The 25,839-nt window shown below is 40.3% G+C and overlaps 1 protein-coding gene across 1 annotated transcript in view; it reads left to right on the top strand.

Annotated features, from left to right (window-relative positions):
* Nucleotides 1–25,839, top strand: part of CC2D2B (coiled-coil and C2 domain containing 2B) — a 227,789-nt gene that overhangs the window by 191,725 nt on the left and 10,225 nt on the right. Inside the window, 3 exon segments of the mRNA XM_030204963.1 lie at nt 4,031–4,165; nt 17,008–17,130; nt 22,084–22,142. Of these exon segments, the coding sequence (XP_030060823.1) occupies nt 4,031–4,165; nt 17,008–17,130; nt 22,084–22,142 (317 nt within the window).

Genomic DNA, 25,839 nt, shown 5'->3' with positions numbered 1-25,839 from the left:
ATCAAAGTGTGGTCAAGTGGTTTACAATTACAAAATTTATAAAATTGTCAGAAAAGAACACCATTGAATTGTAAGGTCGCCGCATCTAAAAAAAGATATAGTAGAATTAGAAAAGGTACAGAGAAGGGCAACAAAAATTATAAAGGGGATGGGACAACTTCCCTATAAGAAAGGACTGAAGTGTCTAGGGCTCTTCAGCTTGGAGAAGAGACGGCTGAGGGGAGAAATGATAGAGGTCTATAAAATAATGAGTGGAGTGGAACGGGTAGATGTGAATCGTTTGTTTACTCTTTCCAAAAATACTAGGACTAGGGGGCATGCGAAGAAGCTACAAAGTAGTAAATTTAATATGAATCAGAGAAACTTTTTCTTCACTCAATGTGTAATTAAACTCTGGAATTCGTTGCCAGAGAATGTGGTAAATGCGGTTAGCTTTGCGGGGTTTAAAAAGGGTCTGGACAGCTTACTAAAGGGAAAATCCACTGCTTATTTCTGAGATAAGCATCATAAAATGTATTGAACTTTTCTAGGATCTTGCCAGGTATTTGTGACCTGGATTGGCCACTGTTGGAAACAGAATACTGGACTTGATGGACCTTTGGTCTGTCCCAGTGTGGCAATACTTATGTACTTATGCACACTCATCCTTTAAAACAAAGGGGAGAAAAGAGAGAAGAGAGGAAACAGAGAAAAAGGTGGTAGGGGGAGAGACTGCTCACTGGTCCCATAGAACAACTTTTAGTGCAAACCCCATACCATTTCTGTCGTCTTCCTCTGAACTATTTAAAGTTTTTATATCCTTAGTGAGATACAGTCTCCAAAACTGAACACAATATTCCAAGTGGTGTCTCACCAGTAGTGACTTTTACAGGGACATTAACACCTTCTTTCTTCTTCTCATGACATTTTTATTGATTTTCTAAAAAGTAATAACAGTGAAAGATAATAAAAGTGTTATAACAAAACAACAAAAAAAGATAACATATCTATCATACAAATGAACTGCTAGAAAATACCATACAATTTATGTATTAGTCCATATAATAGAAAGTATAATTGAGAGAAACATGGAATACAGTTTTCATTAGTTAGTAGTTATATTATTTAGATATGACTCTATAGGTGACCAGAGTTTCCTCTTACTTAATATAGAACCTAGTTTTTCTGAAATTGAGAATTCAAATGTCTGATAAAGCAGGACTGATTGCCACCAGTAGTGACCATTGATAGGTTTCATTGATTTCTAATTTGACAAAATAAGTTTTAGTGTAATGGATAAAAGAATATAAAAAATTATACATATGATCTGGAAGATTAATCAATGGTGAGCTAGATTTATAAATTAGAATATGAAAGAGAACAAGTTAGATTGAATATTTTTTGGATTATTAGCCAGATAGCATGCCAAAATAATTGCAGCAATGGGCATTCAAAAATCATATGTGATAAAGTTCCAATTTCAGAAGAACAATTCAAACATTTGTCAGAAGAAGATAATACAGCAACAAACAGTTTACGTGGGCTCCATTCTGATTTATGATATAAGAAAATCATGGATTGCAGGAAAGTTGCTGAAGCCAGTGATTTTATCCCTGAGGTCCAGATATGGGTCCAATTTTGATGAAAAGATATTACAGATATTAGTATGTATATGATTAAATCAATATTATACAGATACACTTGCTTCAAATGGCCATTAATATTTGCTCCAAGTGTAGATTAAAGATCACTATTCAAAGTTACAGTCAAGCTCCCCAAAGCATTTAATAAGTTAAATATAAAGACCTCAGTTGTGCCGCTCAATGAAAGATAATTATGTCATTAAGACTTCTGCACCGGCGGTGTCATCTATCTTTTAGGGTTTTGTCCTTCAAAAGGTGGTTGCGAAATATGATTAAATCAATGCATAAGCAATACTTTATATGGTGTACTGTTCATGTTATTGAAAGGCTTTGTAAAACAATCTGTCTTCTCCGTGCTCATTAAAGTTTGAGTTTTAACCATGGTCCCTCTGTGCAGGTTACCCCAATGCTTTCTTGGAGGCCCAGAATAATCATACCAATGCTGTTTAGGGTTGTAGCCACAACTTTGTGTATGTTACCTCAGTGGAGGTTACATTGAATATCATCTGGAAGGCGCTCCAGGACCTAACAGTGGTAGTAAATAACTTTGCTTCAGATATAATCTTATTAGTGAGCTACATGAATAACCTAATCAAACCCTTTGAGAAAGAAAAATTGATACGGCAAATGACGTTCTACAGGAGTAGGAAACAGTTAAGATTTTGAAAATGATAATAGACCAGAAATTTGAACAAAATGAATATTATTACAGATGATTAATATTGAGATTGTTGTTCTCCCAGAGTTCCGGGTATGACTCCTAAAGATTTCCTCAGAAATATTTCCTAAAAATGTTGTTAATTTCCTTTGTAATGATTCCTCTTAGTAATATAAACTATTACTTAGTAATATTAATGCAAAAGGAGTGAAGCCTGTGAAACTGGGATTACCTTAATCAGTGGGAATTGGATTAGAGACTAAAGTGTTCGCATTGTTAAACAATTTCTGGTTTTAAAAGAGAAAAAATGAAATTAGGTGTATTATTTTTACTAGTATTGGACAATAAGTATGTTTCCAACTAAATAAATTGAATATACACAGTTTTGGGTTTGAAAAAGCCAACCAGACGATCAATGTGGAATAATGATTCAGATAAATAATAACTGGGGATAATCAGGTTAATAACATGTTTTTTCTGTTTACTGTTGTTTAATTGATCTCCATGTCTTGTTTCACTCTCCCTATTTTGTGGTCTAAGGAAGAGTATAGAATTACCTGACTGAAATAATTCTTGTGTGTTACTTTCTCTTTATTTCTGGCAAGTTATTTTATTGCTTGTAAATTTGAATTTTTATAAATAAATTATAAAAAAAGTAACTTGCATAAGTGACTGCTCAACCATGCCCCTCCCATGCTCCACCCATATAAACACCCCCTTTTATTTACATCCTATGCCCTTACAGAATACACTCAGTCATTATGCTGCTACTTACAAATGCTAAGTCCTGGTTTTCTAAACATTTATGTGCATAAGTGGTACCTAATTGTAAGTGTCCTATTATAGAATTGTCCTTCAGCAGGGTACTTTTATAAGGGAACACCTACTTTAAACATTAAAGTACACACCCACTTTGAGGTATTTTAGTCATTTATGCATGGACGTGGCTGCATACATGTATGAATAACTTCTAATAAGATACTGACCAGTGCAAAAGCATGCACTATGAATTGATGGCACATACTTTGCTGGCGAGCATGCATGGGGGTGGCGTTTGGGCAAAGCATAAAAGTGCATTGCATAGCCTATAAAATACTATAATTTACATGTATACTCTGCAAATATTGGTGCAAATATTTCCATTAGTATTTTTAAAGACAAGTGGGCACATACTTGTCTTTATAAAATTGGCTTCATGTAGGTGCCTTAAATGACGCTTTAACTAGGCACCCCTTATAAAATTACCTTCCACTTGTCTACTATAATATATTTTCACTAACCTATTTATTTGTTGATCTTTTGCTGCTTTTACTGCAGTGATAACATTTTAGAGAACAAAAGAAAAGAAAAGAAAAGAAGGAAAGGTCCCCACAGAGGTACAGATGAAAAGAAAGTAGCAGTGACAACCAATGAGGGAGACTGAAAAGACAACTTAGTAGTCCAACATATTTCAAAGTCTTCATTATATTGTTCAAAAATTGCCAGTTAAAAGGTTCAGGCACTCACAAATGTTTGAACAGTATAATAAATCTTTGAACCTTTCTGGACTCCTAAGTTGTTTTCCAGTCCTCCCCTTGGTCATCACCGTTACTTTCTTCTCAACATTCAGAGAAAACACACCTTGTAAGGTCTTACTTTCAGTGTGGCTCTGTTCAATATCTTTGTGTTCAAAAATCTATGACTTCACTAACATTGTTGAACTATAGGATTAAATTGTCTTTTCTTATTAATCTATTTTCTGTTGAAATAGGGACCAGTGTCTTATGTGGTGACTCTGGAAAATGTTGAATACTTTCTTTGGAATCCAATGAATGGACATTGCTATAAGCAGTTTGATATATTTTGTCCTTTACGTAGTGTGGACTGCTTAATCAATGAAGAAAATGTAAGTATGATATGTGAAGACAAAACCAGCCTATAGAAACGCAGTAGCACTGTGATATGTGCTTTGGGGAAAACATTCCATAAACAAGTGTGTGTTGGATTAGGCATGGAAATAATCTGGATAAGTTACTACATTGATTTTACCAATGTAACCCTGGATTCAAGTGTCCTGCATAGGTGACTGCCTAGTGCTTGCCCTGTGGAGTGGGAACTGGGTACACAAACAAATGTATTGATTTTGGGAGAAAAGCTGGGACTGACTTATGCTAGAAGGGCAAATAAGCAGTTCAGACTGTTTTTTCAGCAGTGCAGGACAGTGCTGCACTACATTAACCCTTTGTCCTACCACTGAGGGTGGCAGGGGTCAAACAGAGTTCTTGATCTCTCTCCTATTATTGGGTACAGATAGGATTTGCAGTTCTCTTTTACACAATTATAAGTTTTCTTAGCAGTTTTCACTTGCAATTAGCTGAGAACCTCAGGGTGACTGAGGGGCAGATGCAGCAAGCCTCATGGTAGAGCTATAGCTCTACCACAAAATTACTGGTGGAAAAATAATATGGCATACTATAAGCAATGAGCATGCAAATTACTGCCACGATAAAATCCAGCAGTAATTCACCGCTCATTGCTAAATATTATCTTTCTTGTCATTGCCTGATTGGTAATTGTCTTAGGCACTGACAGGAAGGGTGACATTTTTTTAAAAGCTGCAGGCAAGCATGCAGTAGCATTTTGTATCGGCTCCCCTTTCATTCTGACCTTCAACCAAGATCCCTCTTGTTTAGCGGTTTCCATGGTCCATCCATACTTGGTTCAGTTTTGATGTTGACTTCACGTCTCTTTTTGGGGGGTTTGTCTGATTCTTGGGTTAGTGTACATCATTACATCTTTTTTTTTTTGAGCAAACTGAGGACATGTGAACAACGTGGGCTTACTACTCGCTCTTCCGGGACTACTGCCGGCCCAATGCGGTAGTTACACCCCGAGCACATGCCATTTCTGGGGGAAAAAGAAAACCCCTGGAAGTGGCTTGTGCGGCGGTAACCCAGCGGTAATTGGTGGTGGTAAGGGCTCCCCGCCGCAAGGCCATGTGGTAAGAGTTCTCTTACCGCATGGCCATGTGTGTCTGGGGTCTTTTTACCCACTGTGGTAAAAAGGGCCCTAGTGCACAGGAAAAATGGCCCCCACCACTAATGCAGGGCTCTTTTTCCCACAGCTTGGTAAAAGGATCCCCTAATAAGCTATTTAGTTTAGTTGGCTATTAAGCACACTTCCCACAAAGTAGAAAAGCATCCATTTTACCTCTAACCTGTCTTACTGATCAGTACTGAGCAAAGAGAAAGGTGGAGAGGAAGAAAAGGATAAGAAATGAAGAAAAGACAGTTACATAGTAAATGACAGCAGATAAAGACCTGCACAGTCTATCCAGTCTGCCCAACAAGTTGGCCAGAGCTTGTGCCCACCATTCTGTGCAGCCCCAGTCACCATGCTTAAATGTCAGTTGTCGAGTCTCCATCATGCCAACCATATAGGCAGCCAAACATGCAGCACTTGCAGCATGTGACAATAAAGTGATCTACAAAACTGGAGTTGCCGAAGCTTCACCTGTCTTTTGCCTTTTGCAGGACACAGACCATAAAAGTCTGTCCAGCATTGGCCTCAGTTCCCCCATGCTGGATTTTTTTTCAGTCTTGTACCATGTGCAGGACACAGACCATAGAAATTTGTCAGGCATCAGCCACAGTTCCCAATACTCTTACCAACGATAACACCCCAATAACCATGTTGCATTTACATTCTCTTTCTATGTAGGTATCCCCTGTGTCTATCCCATGCATTTTTGAATTCACTCACCATTTTTGACTCTACCACCTTTCCTGGAAAGGCATTCCAGGTGTTCACCATACTCTCTGAGAAAAAAAGTATTTCTTGATGTTACTCCTCCCTGGAACCCCTCCATTCATTTCCTCTAGTTCTACCACCCCTACGTCTCTGGAAGAGGTTTGTTTCTATATAGATACCTTCAATTATTTAAATGTCCATATCATATCACCTCTCTCCCTCCTTTCTTCTAGTGTATACAAATTGAAGTCCTCCATTCTCTTCTCATACATCTTATGGCAAAAACCCTGTACTATTTTTTGTCACCTTCCTCTGAACTGCCTCATATCTTTTTATGTCCTTGAAGAGATACATCCTCCAAAACTGGACACAATACTCCAAGTAGGCCTCACTAATGGCTTGTAGAGGGGCATCAACACCTCTTCTGCTGGTTACACCTCTCTCTATGCAGCCTAACATTCTTCAGGCAACAGCCGCCACCTTGTCACATTGTTTTACCACCTTGAGGTCCTCAGGCACTATCACCCCAAGATCTCTCTCCTGATTCATGCATGTCTGTCTTTCGCCCCCCAGCACATACTGCACTTTTGGATTTCTACACCCCAAGTGCATCACTTTGCACTTCTTTACAGTAATTTTAATTGACAAACATTTGACCATTGTCCTAATTTTTGTAGATCTCTTCTCATGATGTCCACTCCCTCTGGGGAGACCACTCTGTTGCAAATCTTGGTGTCATCCACAAAAGAGCAAAGTTTTCCTTCTAACTCTTTAGAAATGTTGCTTACAAATATGTTAAGCAGAATCGCCCCCAGTACTGATCCTTGAGGCACTCCACTTTTATTATTATTATATCAATCATTGTACCAAACCTAGTAATAAGCCACATTTCTTCAAAGCCAGAGGTAAAATTGATCCTTTTTGGTCTACTGAACAAATTAGCAAATTACTTACCTCAACTCCATCAACTAATTTCATTCAGAAATGGAATGACACCTGTAAAACAGTTCTACATGAAATTGCACCAATTACTGAAAAAATTCCGTCCCCCCAAAAAGATATCTCCGTGGTTCAATGATGATCTTCTACAAATGAAATGAAAATGTAGAAGACAAGAAAGAAACTGAAAGAAAAATAAATCAACTGAGCAATGGAATAACTGGAAAATACTTTAAAAAAACATACAAACATATGATCATCAATGCAAAAACAACATATTACTCAAGAGTTAACCCAAGAAAGCTATATACCTTAGTAAATAGCAGGTTAAATACTCAGAAAGTAACTATAATCCCATCCCATTCGCCAACCAATTGGCAACTTACTTTGAGCAAAAAAGAAATAAAATTAGACAAGAACTAAACAAATCATTAATATCAAAAGACCATTTCCTAAATCTACTTGAGCCATAAGCTGACAGGATCTGGTCTACCTTTCTCCCACTCATAGTTGACAAAGTTAAACAAACCTTACTTAAATATGCAAAATCACAATGCTTACTTGATATATGCCTAAACTACCTTCTGAAATTAGGCTCCACAATATTTATTCATTTTTACACTCAACAGTTACTCTGATGCTATCCCTGGGATGGTTCCCTAGACACAAGGAAGCATTGTTCTAACTGAAGAATACCCAGACGAGCTTAAGTATAGTCTCCAATTATAGACTGGTGGCTTCCATTCCTTTATTAGTTAAGGTAATGGAGGTACTTATATCACAACAATTGATGGATTATCTTCAATTGCACTCCATTTTACATAGTTCACAATCTGGTTTCAGACCCTCTTACAACAGTGAAACTGTTCTAACCATTTTACTATCCAATTTCAAAAGAGAATTAAGTTTGGGTAAAAGACTTTTAATACATCAGCTTTTGACACTGTCGATCATTGCATTTTTTAAAAAATACTCTGGACCACTTTGGTATATGTGGAAATGTTCTGAGATGGTTCTCTGGCTTCCTAAGATCTAGTATGTGGCAAGAAAGCGAAGATGAGACAAGAATGAGCGGACAAAATTCCAATCAGTGAAAACAGTTTATTGTAGATTGTTCTGGACTCAACACAACTGTGTTTTGGCCAGATAGGCCTGCATCAGGAGTCTCATATATTTCAAATAAGGTTATCCACTTGTTGAATTGTCCGTCAAAATGTTAGAGAGTCATGAAGCATATGCTCCGGTCTTGAAGAACCTTCATTAGCAGTAACCTAGACATAACACTAAGATCCAGATCATATCAAGTCAAACAATCAGATGAAATTTTTTCAAAATGGTCACTGGACTGCAGAGTACCTCAGGGCTCCCCATTATCCCCCATCTTGTTCAACATCAGGATGGCCCCCTGGGTAACTTAATGGAAATAAATGGTTTTCCAACATTCATTTATGCCGACACTGTCAACATATATGTCCCATTTACTAAAGAAATCCTGGGCAACCAACTTTAAATTAAAACTCAACACTGAAAAAACAAAATTTCTTATAATAACCAATCCTCACCATCCTATCAATCTTAAAAAATTCACCATTGAGAACATCATCTATCCCCTTGAATCAACTATGAAAATTCTAGGAATCATAATTGATCAATTCGGCTCCACATCTAATATGTAGATCACCATGTTTCACCAGAGCAACACCTCTTCTGTATGCTCTACAGTGGTTGCCAATAAAAGAAAGAATATTGTTTAAATTATGTGTAGTCATTCACCAAATTGTATATGGCTTGACACCATCCTACATGTACAATCTCATTGAATTACCATCATTCAATATCTTATCTTACATTTTCCTAGTTGTAAAAATATGAGTTACAAATCAATCCATAATGCCAATTTCTCATATCAAGGAACCAAAATTTGGAACTCTGTTCCCAAAATAATAAAATGCACAGACGACTACCTGCCATTCAGAATCCTTCTGAAAACATATTTCTTTAGATCAGCCTTTCATGACAACAACAATCAAATTTAAACTGAATGTAACTAGTGATCTCTGCAAATAATTACCGTCCAACAACATTATTTTGGTCCAGATTAATTGAAGCCTGTTGAACTCAACCTAACTCCATCATTAGTATATCTTTTCTATCATTTTACTTCCAAGAAGTACCCTACCCTAAAAACAATTCATCTCTCATGTAATATAAACTCATCCTTAGCTTCTGCAGTGGTTCATATGCTGTATCTTAATTTTTTGTTAAATTTCAAAAATGTATTTCTCAATAATGTTTGTTAGGTAAGCCACATTGAACTGGATTATACTAAAAATAATTCATTTCTCTTCATGTAATATAAAATCATACTCAGCTTCTGTAGCAGTTCACATGATGTATCTTAATTTCTGTTAACTTTCTACAATGTATTTCTCAATAATGTTTCTTATGTAAGCCACATTGAACTGGAGTATGCTCTCTGGATAATGCGGGATATAAATGAATAAATAAAGTTTATTTGTATCCTCTGAGTAGACTCCATTTACCACCGCCCTCTGCCTTTCAGAAGTTTTGAGTTTTGTGCGTCCACATTCCTCTTTAGCGCTTACATCAAGCCATACAGTGTGATGATCATTATTAGTCAGGAAGGCATCCACCCTGACGTTGGAGAAACTATCTCCATTTGTGAGCAGAAGATCTAGCATCGCCCCTCCCCTCATGGGTTCCATCACTATTTGTCTCAGCAGTGCACTTTGAAAAACATCCACAATTTCTCTACTTCTTTCCGATACTGCAGACAGCACCTTCCAATCCTTATCTGGCAGGTTGAAATTCCTCAGCAACAGCACCTCCTCCTTTATTCCCAACTTTTGAATATCTGTGATGGTCCAACTTCTCTGTTTGTGATGGAGGTCTATAGACAACACCCATACGAATGGTTGTTCCATCTTCTCTTTCTAAGTCAATCCATATTGCTTCTTCCTCTCCCCAGGTCCCCTACATTTCAGCCACTTTAATATTATTGTACACATATAAAGCTACCTCTCCACCTTTCTGACTATCTCTATGTTTCCTGAATAGGGTATAGCCTGGTATGTTTGCATCCCATTCATGGGAGTCATTGAATCACGTCTCTGTGATAGAAACAATATCCAAGTCTGCCTGTAACATCAGGGCTTGCAGATCATGAATGTTGTTGCATAGACTGCAAGCATTTGTGCACACACTTTTCCAGTGTGGACATAAACCAAGCAGATCTATTGGAGATGGAAACAAATCTTTATTGGTGAAACACAAAGCAAAATAATGCTCGACACAGGCTGTATTTTGCCCATATAAGGGCTGCACCAGGGGATTTCTTTGCAAGAAATCCAGTCGGGCTGAAGGCTTTCGTGGCTTCCTGGACCCTCATCTCCAAGAGAGTTGAGGATGGGGAGGGTCACCATGGCCTCATGTTTGATTTTTCTAGGCCAAGTGTAGCAAAAGTGTACAAATTGAAGAGAAAGACAAGAAAAACCCCAGAAAGAATATCCAAACACACTCAGCTCTGTAGAGGAAGGTTTTGCAAAGAAATCCCCTGATGCAGCCCTTATGTGGGTGAAACATGGCCTATGTTGGGCATTATTTTGGTTTATGTTTACATCTCCAATTGATGATCTGCTTAGTTTGTGTCCACGTTGGAGTTTGCCGATCAGCTGCCCTGTTGTTTATTGGGACCCTACTTTTCCAGTTACTTTTTGTCTTTCTCACCCTCTGTTTATCTTTCTGCCTAGTCTTCACATCTACCTTCTTGCTGATAGGTGGTTGCTAAAATGGTTTATTTGAATTATTTCTCCACTTCTGTCACTCTTGTTGTTGGTTTTGGTGGGGATGATTTTCGGAGTTCATCTGTTTCCATTTAGCACTCTCACCATCTAGTTTAAATGCCTAGAAATGTATTGCCTGTATTTATTCCTAAATCATTTTTCCTGTGCAAGAATGTGGTAAAAGCAGTTAGCTTAGTGGGGTTTAAACAAGGTTTGGATAACTTCTTAAAAGAAAAGTCCATAAGCCATTATCAAGATGGACTTGGGGAAAAACCACTGCTTATTTCTAGGATAAGCAGCAAAAAATGTATTGTACTGTTGTGGGATCTTGCCAGGTACTTGTAACCTGGATTGACCACTACTGGAGACAGGATGCTAGGCTTGATGGACCTTCGGTCTGTTCAGTATGGCAACGCTTATGTTCTTATCTTTACTATCTTCTTTAATCACACTCAGTATTTGGTTTGTATTTCCTCTAGCTGAAGAACCGAGAAGGCATAGTATTTTGTTGGGGTCCATGGAGTTGTATAATGAATTACTCTAGCAGCAAGACCTTTCAGTTTTGAGATGTTTTGTCTGTGTAGCGGGAATGTGATTTCCTTTGAATTATTGACTTGGACTCTGGCTTCACTTCAGTTCTGGTTTCTTAAGTATGTTATGTTATATGGGATTTCTCGTCTGCAAATGCCAATGCTTTTAGTTAATTGTGGATATCAATAAGAATCAAAGAGTCGTAACTCTAGAAAATATATTGAAACCTTAAAATTTTCATATCATTCTAGTACTGCAAATGAATTTTGTAGGGGAATCAATTGGTAGGACTAATGCCTTTGTGTGACAGGTCACAATCTACCAGAGCCTACTGTAGCTCATTTAGGTTTAGATTTTTTTGTTCTCTGTGGCAGGGAGGGTAAATTGGTCAGATGTTGTGTAGTCCTAGAAGCTGCTTTAATTTCAGCCAGTTCTTGTTTCAGTTTGGTAAGCTCTACTTGCATAGCAGAGATTTGTAGACAGATGGAGCACACTCCGACTCCACATGGTTTGCCTTGGGTTGAAGGCACCACAGCTATTGCACCAAATGAAACTCATGTAGCCTGTATGGAATGAGGTAGCACACGTGAATTATGATAAATGAATACCAATCAGCTAGGAACATGCAATTAGATCTCTTGTTTTAGGTGTCAGGCCCAGTTAGGAAACTCAGATAAACCTGAGTGAAAGGAAGCAGTGTAGGAAATGAAGAGGAAATAGGCAAATATAAAATCCTATACTAAGAGCAAAATCAAAAATATATAATTTAGAATGACTTAGCTTTCAGAAACTAATTTGTTATCTTGACAGACAATTTCATATTTGAAGCCATCTTACGCTTACCTTCTTTTAGGTGCCCTGATGCCATACAGTGAGATCATATTCAGTAAAATCATCTGGGTGCCCAGATTCCATTATAGCATAGTAGCATAACCCAGCATCAGCTTGCATTTACATAACCACAATTATACCAGCCATAGACTGGCCTAACTATAGTTGTGTGAATGTGGCAGGGTGCACATAACATACAGTATTCTGTAAGTTGCGTGTGTAAGTGGCCGTCCTTCCCATGCTCCACCCATCTGAATGCCCCTTGCATCTACATACTGATAATTACATACACCCTTATAGAAGAGTGCTCAGTTGCTTTTTTGCCACTTATGCACTGAAGTGTACACTTATCCAAGAAAGTGCAGAAAGGGCTTGGATGTTTTTCAGCCATAATGGAACAAAACCATTCAGGACCAAAACTAAGACGTTTTGAGCTAGACCTGTTTTTAGAATGAATAAGGCACAAAAAGGTGCCCTAAATGACCAGATGACTACTACATAAGTAATGCCACACTGGGAAAAGACCAAGGGTTCATCGAGCCCAGCATCCTGTCCATGACAGCGGCCAATCCAGGCCAAGGGCACCTGGCAAGCTTCTCAAATGTACAATCTGTCGCGTTCTCGAGGGCCTTGGCATACTGTCAGGTCCTCAAGGCAGCACTGGGAATTGTGAGCCCTTGGGCCCCTGCTGCGGAGCGGCAGAGGCAGGCAAGACCGTCTTGGAACTGGACGTCCGGAAGGACGGGACCGGAACTCTGGACTGGAAGAAGGCAACTGAACCGGTAGAACAGGAACCGCTTCACCTGTACTTAGCCACCTTTCCCCTAGAGTTGAGCTCTAGCGTGCGGGCGGCCGACAGGACTTGTAGGGCAAGGCCGGAACTGAAGATCCAGAGGACCCACCTCGGGTCTAGGAAACACAGGGGAACAATACTAGACTGCACTAAGCACTGCACGCAGCCGCTAAGCCAGGCACACCAGACAGACTAGACAGACAGAAGCTTATCAGGAGCAGGGACTAGGGCAGACATGCAAGCAAGGAAGAAGGGGAGACTGGGAATACCCCCAGGGCAAACCCACTAGCTAGGTCGAGACAGGTAACAGGATAAATCCCCCAGAAGATACACGCTAGCTAGACAGATACAGGAATCAGGATACATAAGCAGGGATCCGGATAAGCACACAGGATATACAAGCAAGGTACACGGTAGACATACGGGACAGAAGGTAGCTAGGCAGAGCGGAAAACCGGATAATACTAGCTAGCCAAAACCAGGACTCAGGACGAACAAGCAGGGACCAGGATGTGCACACAGACTATACAAGCAGGGAGTAGGGCAGGCTGCAAACACAGATGGGAAAACCCGGACTGAGCTGCAGATGCTACCTCCACAGCGAAGGAAGAAGGACTAGCAGCCAGGATGTGCACCCAGGATATACAAGGTTCAGGATGTGCACACAGAATATACAAGCAGGGAGTAGGGCCAGCTGCAAACACAGACGGGGAAACCAGGGCTGAACAGCAGGCTCTAAACACAGACTAAAGGCAGAAGGATAGCAGCCAGGATGGGCACACAGGATATACAAGGTTTGGGATGTGCACACAGAATATACAAGCAAGGAGTAGAGCAGGCTGCAAACACAGACTAAAGGCAGAAGGCTAGCAGCCCACGCAGAAGGGCAAGCAGCCCACAGGTACTGGGAACCGAAGGGCACTAGCCCACACAGAAGGGCAAGCAGCCCACAGGTACTAGACAGAAGGGCAAGCCCACACAGAAGGGCAAGAAGCCCACAGGTACTAAGCAGAAAGGCAAGCCCACACAGAAGGGCAAGGAAGCCCACACAGAAGACAGGCTTAGAAGCAGCGCAGCAACACACTAACTAACCTGTCGGCCTCTGGGCAAGATACCAGACAATGACACCATGCGAAGGCCCTGACTGCAAGCACAGGCCTTCCTTATAAAGGAACTCACTGATGAGTCATCACCAGCAGGACAGAAGCAGGAAGTTCATTGCCTCCAAACAGAGGCTTGACACACAGAGGAAGTGAGCCCACAGGAAGGACAAGCAGGAGCCATCTTGGATATTGGCATAGAGGAGGCGGCAGCCATCTTGGAAGAGGCATAGCCCACACAGGTGAGGTCCAGTAAGGCAATCAGCACACAGAGCCAGAGAGAAACTAAGACAGACACAGAGACAAGCAGAAGCCAGCACAGCCACTGACTCCCAGAAACAGGGTAAGTATGAGGGTGGTCACGGCCACAGACGTGACACAAACATTCTATACATGTTAATCCTGGAATTGTGGATTTTTCCCAAGTCCATTTAGTAGTGGTTTATGGACCTGTCCTTTAGGAAACCATCTAACTCCTTTTTAAACTCTGCCAAGCTAACCGCCTTCACCACGTTCTCTGGCAACGAATTCCAGACTTTAATTATGCGTTGGGTGAAGAAATATTTTCTCCGATTTGTTTTAAATTTACTACACTTTTTCATCGCATGCCCCCTAGTCCTAGTATTTTTGGAAAGCGTGAACACATACTTCACATCCACCTCATTATTTTATATACCTCTATCATGTCTCCCCTCAGCCGTCTCTTCTCCAAGCTGAAAAGCCCTAGCCTCCTTAGTCTTTCTTCATAGGGAAGTCGTCCCATCCCCGCTATCATTTTAGTCGCCCTTCTACTATACCTTTCTTGAGATGTGGACAAAGGGGAGCCGGTTGATATTGTGTATCTGGATTTTCAAAAGGCGTTTGACAAGGTACCTCATGAAAGGCTACAGAGGAAATTGGAGGGTCATGGGATAGGAGGAAAAGTCCTATTGTGGATTAAGAACTGGTTGAAGGATAGGAAACGGAGAGTATTGAACACAATACTCAAGGTGCGGTCGCACCATGGAGTGATACAATGGCATTACAACATCCTCACACCTGTTTTCCATACCTTTCCTAATAATACCCAACATTCTATTCGTTTTCCTAGCCGCAGCAGCACACTGAGCAGAAGGTTTCAGTGTATTATCGACGACGACACCCAGATCCCTTTCTTGGTCCGTAACTCCTAACGTGGAACCTTGCATGACGTAGCTATAATTTGGGTTCTTTTTCCCCACCTGCATCACCTTGTACTTGCTCACATTAAATGTCATCTGCCATTTAGCTGCCCAGTCTCCCAGTCTCTTAAGGTCCTTCTGTAATTTTTCACAATCCTGTTGCGAGTTAACGACTTTGAATAACTTTGTGTCATCAGCAAATTTAATTACCTCACTAGTTACTCCCATCTCTAAATCATTTATAAATATATTAAAAAGCAGCGGTCCTAGCATAGACCCCTGAGGAACCCCACTAACTACCCTTCTCCATTGCGAATACTGCCCATTTAACCCCACTCTCTATTTCCTATCCTTCAACCAGTTTTCAATCCACAATAGGACATTTCCTCCTATCCCATGACCCTCCAATTTCCTCTGTAGCCTTTCATGAGGTACCATGTCAAACGCCTTTTGAAAATCCAGATACACAATATCAACCAACTACTGAAGGGAATCAAGGATGACCTCCCCTTACTCTCCTAGTGGTCACTGATCCCCTCCCACCCCTCAAAAATATGATTAAAAACATTACTTATCAGCCTCTATGCCAGCCTCTGATGTTCTACTCAGGTCCTTCAGAGCAGCATGCAGGTCCCTGGGGTAGTGTAGTGGTGGGTGCAGTGCAACGTAGACAGGTGGACCCAAGCCCATATCTCCTCCCACCTGTTACACACATGGTGGAAAACGTGAGCCCTCCCAAACTCACTCAAACCCTAGTACCCACATATAGGTTCTACTATAATGGTGTATAGTAGTAGGTTTTGGGGGGCTCAACAGACAAGATAAGGGAGCAATGGTAAGGTGTGTACCTGAGCACATTTATTTCAAGTCCACTGCAGTGCCCCCTAGGGTGCCCCATTGTTCTCCTGGAATGTCTGGGGGACCAGGTCTGCTAAAAATGCTGGCCCTTCTTACATCCCAATGGCTTGATTTGTTACGTTTTTCACTTGTGCAGGTTTTTTTTTTCCAAAAATGGTTAAACAAATACAAAGCACAAAACCTTGTTTGAAATGGTATTTTTGAAAACAAAAAAAAAGAAAGATAGAAGTTTTGTTTTTTCTGAAAATGACCTTCTTTCCTATTCGGATTTTGAACATTTTGTGCAAAACGCCCAAAGCTGGACATAGACGTCATATCAAAAATGCCCCTTTTTGTTTCTCTATGTGGTCACTGTGAGTAAGTAAAGGACCATTTTATTTTTATTTTCACCTACTACTCATTTTTTATGTGTAGTTCATTGTTTGTGGTCGGCAGCCCCGGCTTCACCTCCTGCTGCAGTTTGTGACTAGCACTGACTGGATAGCCAAAGGTTCAGAATGGAGAACCATTGAGTTACTGTATCTATTCCATGGACCTCATTCCTAACAATCTGTTTTATCATGGTTTACTGTCTTCACCCACTTTGAATAAAACAGCTATCCTAGTGAAATCTGCCATAGGACATTTAGAAAAATAAAATAAAAACGCTTTTTTGAACTTTAATTCTTATTAATTCTTATAAATTTCTTAAATATTTCTTAATATGATTGCTTGCTAATACAATACCATGTTTCATCATTATCATGTTACCCAAAATCTTTCTGTTTATTACTAAATGTATACTTTATCATGCATTCTCACTATTCATGATGTATTATAAGCCACATTGAGCCTGCAAAGAGGTGGGAAAATGTGGGATACAAATGCAACAAATAAATTGTGACTGATTCACCATGACTTTGCTTCAGAATTAAGTTCAGTATTTTATTATATCTAACATTTACAAAGCAAATGTATCACTATTTTAATTGATGTGTTCATAGATTTGGTTCAACACACAACACAACAATTCCCCAATGTCTGTAAATTTTGACACCTCAAAAGAAACGGTTTGGAAACCATTACTTACAAAAACGTTGCAGTGCATAAAGCAACCTACAATACAGGTAAGCTATCTTATTGCTCACTAATAATTCTGTTACTATAGATTTTAAAACAGATTTTTGCACTATCTATATTACTCAGCTTGGTAGAAAGAGTGATTCAGATCATACTAAGGAGCCGTTATACTAAAGTTCTTTAAACAGGATTGGAAAAGTAGCCTAATAGTAAATGCAGTGAGCTGAGATCGTGTGGAACTGGGTTTGATTCCCACTGCAGCTCCCTATGACCCTGGGCAAGTCACTAAACACCTTAGATTGTGAGTCCACTAGGGACAGAGTAAAGTACCTTCAGCTAAAAGTACATATACTGTTAAACCTATGATGCCCTTTTACTAAGGTGTGCTAAACAGTTAGTGTGTGAATTAGCTTGTGCTGTTAGTGCATGAACACAGTAACTGTTACTGAATTAGCATGCTAGTTAGAATGCACTAATTTATGTGCAAACTGGATGCCCTGTTAGGGAACGGAAATGAGGTGGAGAGTGGGTGTGTACTGCACAGACCAGTTAGCACATGGGACATTGCCGTACAATGTCGTTTGTGCAGTTGGATTTTGTTCTTATCTGGCTGCTTGAACCCTAGTGGTAGTACCACAAGACTACCACTAGGGGTTAGAGCCAGCAGGACCTGAGGGGTAGGGACTATTTGGTTTAAATGGAGTTGGGTAGGGGGTTTGGGGGTGGAAGCTCTTGATTGACTTAAGATGGGGAATTTGGGGAATCAGAGTTCCTGGTTGCCTATTAGGTGGTAGTTTTGATGGTGGGTGGGGGTTGGGGAATTGGATGGTCTTGATTGACTTGGGGTAGGTGGATCAAGTGTCAGGCTTGGGAATTGGGGATCCAGATTCACTTTGAATGAAGGATCAGGGGTGGGAGGTTCAATATTTACTGTTGATGGCGGGGAAGGTGTAGGGTGGTGTAGGCACTGCAGAGCCTGTTGTGCTTTTCTGATAGCATGATTGCAACCATGTTATCGGCAACATACTTTTTACTTGTGTTTAATGTCTGCCTGTGGGGCAGATGATGGCCATGCTCCAAATGTTACTGCACAGGCTTTGCACTTACTGTACTTACAGAATACTGTAAGTTATGCATGAATGTGGTGCCACATAGCTGCAAACACGTGTGCCAGTTATTGATATGGTATAAGTGATTGTGGCTACATAGTAACATAGTAGATGATGGCAGAAAAAGACCTGCATGGTCCACCCAGTCTGCCCAACAAGATAAACTCACATGTGTCATTTTTTGTGTATACCTTACCTTGATTTGTACCTGTCTTTTTCAGGGCACAGACCGTATAAGTCTGCCCAGCACTATCCCCACCTCCCAACCACCCGCCCCGCCACCCACCACCGGCTCTGGCACAGACCGTATAAGTCTGCCCAGCACTATCCCCACCTCCCAACCACCAGCCCTGCCTCCCACCGCCGGCTAAGCTTCTGGGGATCCCTTCCTTCTGAGGAGGATTCCTTTATGTTTATCCCACGCATGTTTGAATTCCGTTACCGTTTTCCTCTCCACCACCTCCCGCGGGAGAGCATTCCAAGCATCCACCACTCTCTCCGTGAAAAAATACTTCCTGACATTTTTCTTGAGTCTGCCCCCCTTCAATCTCATTTCATGTCCTCTAGTTCTACCGCCTTCCCCTCTCCGGAAAAGGTTCGTTTACAGATTAATACCTTTCAAATATTTGAACGTCTGTATCATATCACCTCTGTTTCTCCTTTCCTCCAGGGTATACATGTTCAGGCCAACAAGTCTCTCCTCATACGTCTTGTAACGCAAATCCCATACCATTCTCGTAGCTTTTTTTGCACCCCTTCCATTTTTTTAACATCCTTCACAAGATATGGCCTCCAAAACTGAACACAATACTCCAGGTGGGGCCTCACCAATGTCTTATACAGGGGTATTAAAACCTCTTTTCTTCTGCTGGTCACACCTCTCTCTATACAGCCTAGCAATCTTCTAGCTACGGCCACCGCCTTGTCACACTGCGGCTACATGTTTGTGCATAAGTGGTATCATATTCATGTATTCTGTAATGGCACCGGTAAGCTATCTGATGTATTCTGATATGCTATAAATGACTTATAGAATATCACTTGGTGCCATGATATTTGTGCCCCATTGGCATCTTGGCATCCTTTACTCACTTGCATCCTTAATGATTCAGACCCTTAATAAGTAAAAAAAAAACAAACAAACCAAAAGTGTAGATCATAATCCTTGAACCATACAAACAGAAGAGAAGAGCTGAAAAGTTCTACTATTATTTCTCCACCATGAAAAGTCTTATTGCTTCTATAGAGGGTTAAATATGATTGTCTTATACAGAGACCAAACAAGTATCCAGTTGTCTGTTTTGTTTCTGTATGTTTTTCTCCTGTTTCTATATTTTGTTTGGAAACTTTTGTTATTTATTTATTTATTAGGATTTATATACCCTCTTTTTGAAGGAATTCATTTAAGATGGTGTACAGTAAGAATAAGTCAAACATGAGCAGTAGACAATTACAGCAGTAAAAATATTCAAATAATAATACAAAGTCTGGTATAGTACACTACTTACAATGTCAACACAATATGTAATAGAACATTTTAATTGACAGTACAGGGTATAAGCAAAGATGGAACATATAGGGCTCTGTTTACTAAGGTGCTATCATTTTTAGCACATGCACAAAATTAGCACGTGCTGTGTAGGCGCCCATAGGAATATTGTGGATGCCTACACAGCGCACGCTAAAAGCACTGACGCGCCTCTAGCGTGGCTTAGTAAACAGGGCCCATAGATAGGTAAGAGAGTTAGAAAATAAGGTGACTAATTGAAAGAAAGTTGCACATGAGGTCAGAGAGATGGTTAAATATTATCTCAGCTAGAGTAGGAGTGGATAAACATGTCCTGTTGCAGTATGTGCAGCCCGTGTCACTCGTGTATATGTGTGAGACTAACAAGTTAGTTACTTCTTCCATTAAAGGCTTGGTTGAAGAGTCAAGCTTTCACCTGCTTCCTGAAGTAGAGATAGTCTTATGTTAAGCAGGGCCTTTCAGGCAGTGCATTCCAGAGTGTGGTGGCTACTCCGGAGAAGGCTCATTTGCGAGTATCACATTGTGTAAAGTCTTTGGAGAGGGTGTGGTTAGTGAAAGTCCTTGGGAGGACCTTAGTGTCCTTGGAGGAGTGTAGAGGATCATCCTATTCTTCAGGTACTCAAGGTCATTTCCTTTAAGGGCCTTGAAGATCAAACATATAGTTTTAAATTTAGTCCTGTATTGTACTGGTAACCAATGAAGTTTTTGCAAAAATGGTGTGTTGTGGTCACGTCGCTTGCAACCTTCTATTAGTCTTGCTGCACCATTCTGAATCAATTGGAGCTGCTGCAGGCCCTTTGTAGTCAGACCGTTGTAGAGTGCATTGTAGTAATCCAGTCTTGATGTTGCACAACTGGGATAAGATTTACCTTTTATGCTGAAAGATGCCAAAAATCTCTAAACTATGTGGGGAAGAAATTATAAATCCTAACCTCAAAGTTACAAAACCTAAACCATGGTACAAAATTCATGCCCATTGTCTCAGCCTAATGACACTGAAATTTGTTGTACTATTCACAGTATTGCTGTAAATATAAAGTAGATCATCTGCAGCATATAATCAGTATTGGGAGAGGGAACTGATGGGTTTAGGCTATCTGTAGTGTATAGTTTGGTTGTTATTTGGGGCTCTTTTATTGAAGTAGTGGATGAAGAGATCCTAAATTATTTGGGTAGGTTGAAACTGGGTGGATGTGGCTTAAAGAGTTCCTCCCTGGGGACGATTAGGACATGTAAGGCAGATGTGACTCCTATTTTAAGGGGCATAGTTAATTCATCTCTCTCTCTCTCTGCTGATATAGTTCTGAATGGATTAAAACGTGCTATTAGACCATTGCTGTAGAAAGGTTTGATGACTTTCACTTCCAGTTATCGCCCTGTCTCATTTGCCAGATGCTTTCACCAATTGAATGAATTTATGCATGACTGTGATGGTTTGCACAAGGGCAGAGTGGTTTCTGGCGTTACCATACTACTGAGACAGTGTTGGTGGCTGTTGCCAGTTTGGCTTGAGAAAAAACAACAGCTTGTCCTGGAGTTACTTGATGTTACCTCAGCTTTTGATACAGTTTGAAATGACCCCCCCCCCCCCCATACTGAAGCTCATGATGGTCAGTGTTTGTTTTTTAAGCTGGTTGCCATGAGAAATTATTTGAATATTCAGCAGCAGTATCCAGATAGTGGTTGCTGCTGAATATCTGGATAGAGGGGTGAAGTGCAATGTTCCCTCTAAGCTGAGCAGGGGTCCTCCGCCTACAGTTCTGCCAGTGGGGGATACTGTTTCAGTAGCATGTTTCCAATAGCGAGGGACATGCAAGCTCTGGAGGACTCCAGGGAACCTGCCTGTCCCTAGCAACTGAAACACAATATTGAAGCACCACCCCCTACTGTAGCAATGCAGTTGGAGGACTCCCACTCAGCTTAGAGGGAACAGTGATGAGGTATGAGCATAATCCAGATAGAAGAATTGAAAATCACTGTTATTATCCTGATAAATTGTGTCTCCACCCTGTCACTATCAGAATAGTGTCGAAGCAGTCTGTAAAGATATTCAGTGGAACTATCCAGTGAGGAGCCACACCACTAGGGTTTCAGTTGCTGGCCTACTGCCATGGAATACACTTCCTGGTTATTTCTGCAGTGAGATTTTTGGATGATGTACTACATTAGAGGTGGGAATGTCTACTGATTTGAAGTGGGTTTTTTGTATTATGTTATATGATCTGTGATATTTTATGAACGTTTGGTTGGAATCCTCCTTGATCATTTTTTTGCTAGGCAGGGTATACATTTTAATAAATAAATTAATAAATAAATAAAATTGTACTTAATCATGGAATAAAAATCCTTCTTCTTTATTTTAGCCAGAAAAAATAAATTATCTTCCTACTAATAAAAGCATGGTACAAGAGCTGGAGAAAAGGTATGACTTTTTCAATATTAAAAATAATGAATTTCTCTTACACACTTAGGGGGAAATTCTATAAATGGCACTCAAAAATGGGCGGTGGAAAAGATTGTCACTAAGCACTATTCTATTATGACTGTTGAAACCTGGTGTAAATCCTGGTGCCCAAATTGAGCGCTCTGACCCATTATTCTATAACACTGCATGCAACTTTCTAGAACACTCATGATCTGCCTATGCCCTCCCATTACCACACTTCCTTTTGAGTTGCACGCTATGGGATTAGGCACCCAGTCTTATAGAATAGCGTACAGCCAGATGTGTGCACAAATTCTAATTGGTGCAAATTAACTTCAATAATTAGTTGTTAGCATCCAGTTATTGATAGCAGCTCATTAAGCAACACACGCATCTCAGGAGTGTGCCAAAATCTGGGCACCAAATATAGAATCCAGGGGTTATTTTACAACTTTATTAAATTTATCCGTTGAAAAATTCAGTTGGCCAATATGAATATTTTATTGGAAATCTCTTCACTCTATCTAGGAGAATATAAAGTGTACACAAGTCTCAGTATGATTTCACTGTCTGGATGTTGCAGAACTACTGAGGTTATATTTTACTGTCTTGAAATTATATGTAGCAACTTGAAAACATTTATTGTTGACAAAAAACTGCTTTGTTAATTAAATATTTTCAAATGGTACAGCAAATTATGGGTTCCTCTTACAAAGCAGTGCTACCAATTAGCATGCACTGAATATGAAGAAGCCCATGGAAACTGAATGGGCTTTTCCACATTCTGCATGTTGCTAATTGGAAAGGGAAAGGGGATGGGACTTGATATACCTCCTTTCTGTGGTTACAATCAAAGCAGTTTACATATTATATACAGGTACTTATTCTGTACCTGGGGCAATGGAGGTTTAAGTGACTTACCCAGATTCACAAGGAGCTGCAGTGGGAATTGAACCCAGTTCCCCAGGATCAAGGGTAGCGCCGCTATGTAAAAGAAGCCTTATCCTATATAAGGTAAGGTATACACAAATGAGTTTATCTTATTGGGCAGACTGGATGGACCGTGTAGGTATTTTTCTGCCGTCATCTACTATGTTACTATGTTACTATACATATATTGTAAGAATTAGGTGGCATCAAATTAAAATGTTAATGCATTTATGTTATTAGATTGTGACCTCGTTACATTTTTTATTTTAATTTTCTCCCCTTGAATTCTACCATTTTTTTCTCCTTCATCCCCAAACAGTATGCCCAGATGTCTCTGGAAACACTTGCCAGACCTGAGAACCAGAGATGTGCTTAATACATATCCAGTACTACTTATAGGCCAACATGATCCACACTGTAGCAACAGTTTTCTTTTCTGAGCACACGTATGATTATAAGTTCTTACAAGTGGGTGACATCATCCTATAGAGGCCAGCATGGGAAAATGCTTCTAGAGTTTAAAGCAACTTCTGGAAGCTTTTTGATAGTTTGCTGTATATGTGCAGTGCTTCCCATGCAGTGTCATCATGTGGGGCCTCTCAGTCTTTGTTTTTCTGCAGAGCTGGATAGACTTACTTCTTGTCATCTTTATCACCACTCTTTAAAGGTGTTTAAAAATGTATTTTTATTTTTTTGTTGCAGATACAAATTTCCAACCACCATATCAGTATAACCAACTGTTTTTCATAAATATCCAAAATCTAATTTGCAATTCATAGGAGCTCTGTTAGACACTACTCTGGGAGAAAGCTTTTTTTCCCACCAGAAAAGATCACCAGTCTGATAGCCTAGGAAATGTTAATGAGCAGGGCCGCCGAGAGACAAAGCTGGGCCTGGGGCAAAAAATCTTCAGGAACCCCCCCCCCCCGGCCGCCCCCTCCCACCATCCCTGTCGCTATTGCCCGCCCAACCACCCCTGCCATTGTCCCTTACAGGTTCCTGCAGCTGGTAGAGATTCACAGTCAGAGGCCGTCTCCGACTCCAAGGTCTTCCTTCTGCCACGTCCCACCCTCTCTACTGCAACTTCCTGTTTTAATTCCTCTGATTTTGAAACACTGCTGGCTGTAGGATCCTGTAGGTGAGATCTGTGGTGAGGAAGAAGATGGGAAGGGAGGAAAGCATTTTTTGACTTCAGGAACAAAATCTTTTACTGGTATCCACAGAGCTTGTTGGTGTGACAGCCCTCCAAAGGCCTGGTACTAGGCCCTCCTTGGAGGGAATTTTGCCTTCCATGCCCCCCCGGCGGCCCTGTTAATGAGTCCACAGCCACCAGGTTGGGGGATGCTGTGGTTGTTAGACCATGTGAAGAGCAATTCAATAACTGGACACTTGTATTTACATGCCATTTGCACATGTGAATGTATAGAATACTAGCACTTAGGTAGATGTACATTAACCCCCAGATTCTATAAAGGGTAACATTCCAGATAATGCCAATAATTGGGTGCTAGCAATCAATTATTGATGTTAATTGGCACCAATTTGGATTTGTGTGCATATCTTGCTACTTGAGAGCCCAAATCCCATAGTGTGCAACTCAAAAGGGGGCATAGCCATGGGAAGGGCATGAGTGGGTCAGGGTACGCAGTGTTGTAAAATACCACAGATTCACACCCAAATTGGGCACCAGGAATTAGCGCTATGTGCTATTCTATAAAGGACGCTCAACCTGGAGCACCTTTATAAGAATAGCACTGGGCATCGAGTTTTTCCAGTGCCCAAATTTGGGTGCCATATACTGAATCTGGTCCTAAAGCACTCAAGGATACGCATAAGTGACATACTGTATAAATGCAAAGAGGTGTTCACATGGGTGGAGCAAGTGCTCAACTTATAGAATATTGTATGTTACATGCGCTCTTGCCAGATTTAGGTGCCTGCAGTTATGCTAGGTCTATAGCTGGTGTAACTGCAGTGCTCCAATGCCAGGTTATACCAGAATCTGTGTGCCTAGATGCCATTGTAGAATAGGCTTTCACTGATCAGCATCATAGTGCCTAAAAGGGGGTGCCCTCATGATGTCAACAGCATATGTAACTCCCCTGGTGGTTCTCAAAATGAGACAAGCCCCATGAATCTATTCATTAAAATAAAAAATTTAACAAGAGGTCACAATCTAATAAATGAAACTCTTTAGTAGAACAATATCCATATTACCCTATTCATGGACTGCAAAGACAGAAGCAGAAGAGGATTGTGGGAGTCTTAAACTGTTGGGTGTTGAAATCAAAGCCAGTATTAGTGTTACCTTTGATACAGGAACATAACCTTCAAATCTCAGGCCTAATTCAAATCTGGCTGAGGCATGGAGAAGAGCACTATACATTTAGTGCCATACCTTCAGGTTTCTCTTATCTCTCCATGTCAAGGCTGTCTAAGAAAAGTGGAGGATTAGCTTTGCTTTTCTTAGAGCAATTTCAGGTGGTGGAAATCCCTATCCTCTCCGTCCCATATAGAGAGGTACTTATTGCTAAGTTGCAGTGTCCTGTATTTGCTATTTTGCACTATTTTATTGACCCTCAGGGTTGTCAGTAGCAAAATTGGATGATATATTTCATTCAATTGCAGATTTAGTAATAAAATATGAAAACATAGTCATTTAGGAGATTTTAATGTACATTTTGAGCAGAAGTGTGCACATACTGATATATTTAGTACTTTTCTGTCTGATTGGGGGTCATACATTGGACCTACTATTTACACC

Source organism: Microcaecilia unicolor, chromosome 5, assembly GCF_901765095.1.
Source record: "Microcaecilia unicolor chromosome 5, aMicUni1.1, whole genome shotgun sequence".
Taxonomy (NCBI): domain Eukaryota; kingdom Metazoa; phylum Chordata; class Amphibia; order Gymnophiona; family Siphonopidae; genus Microcaecilia; species Microcaecilia unicolor.
Note: the sequence above shows the minus strand (reverse complement) of the source record. Positions and strands in the feature narration are given on the sequence as shown.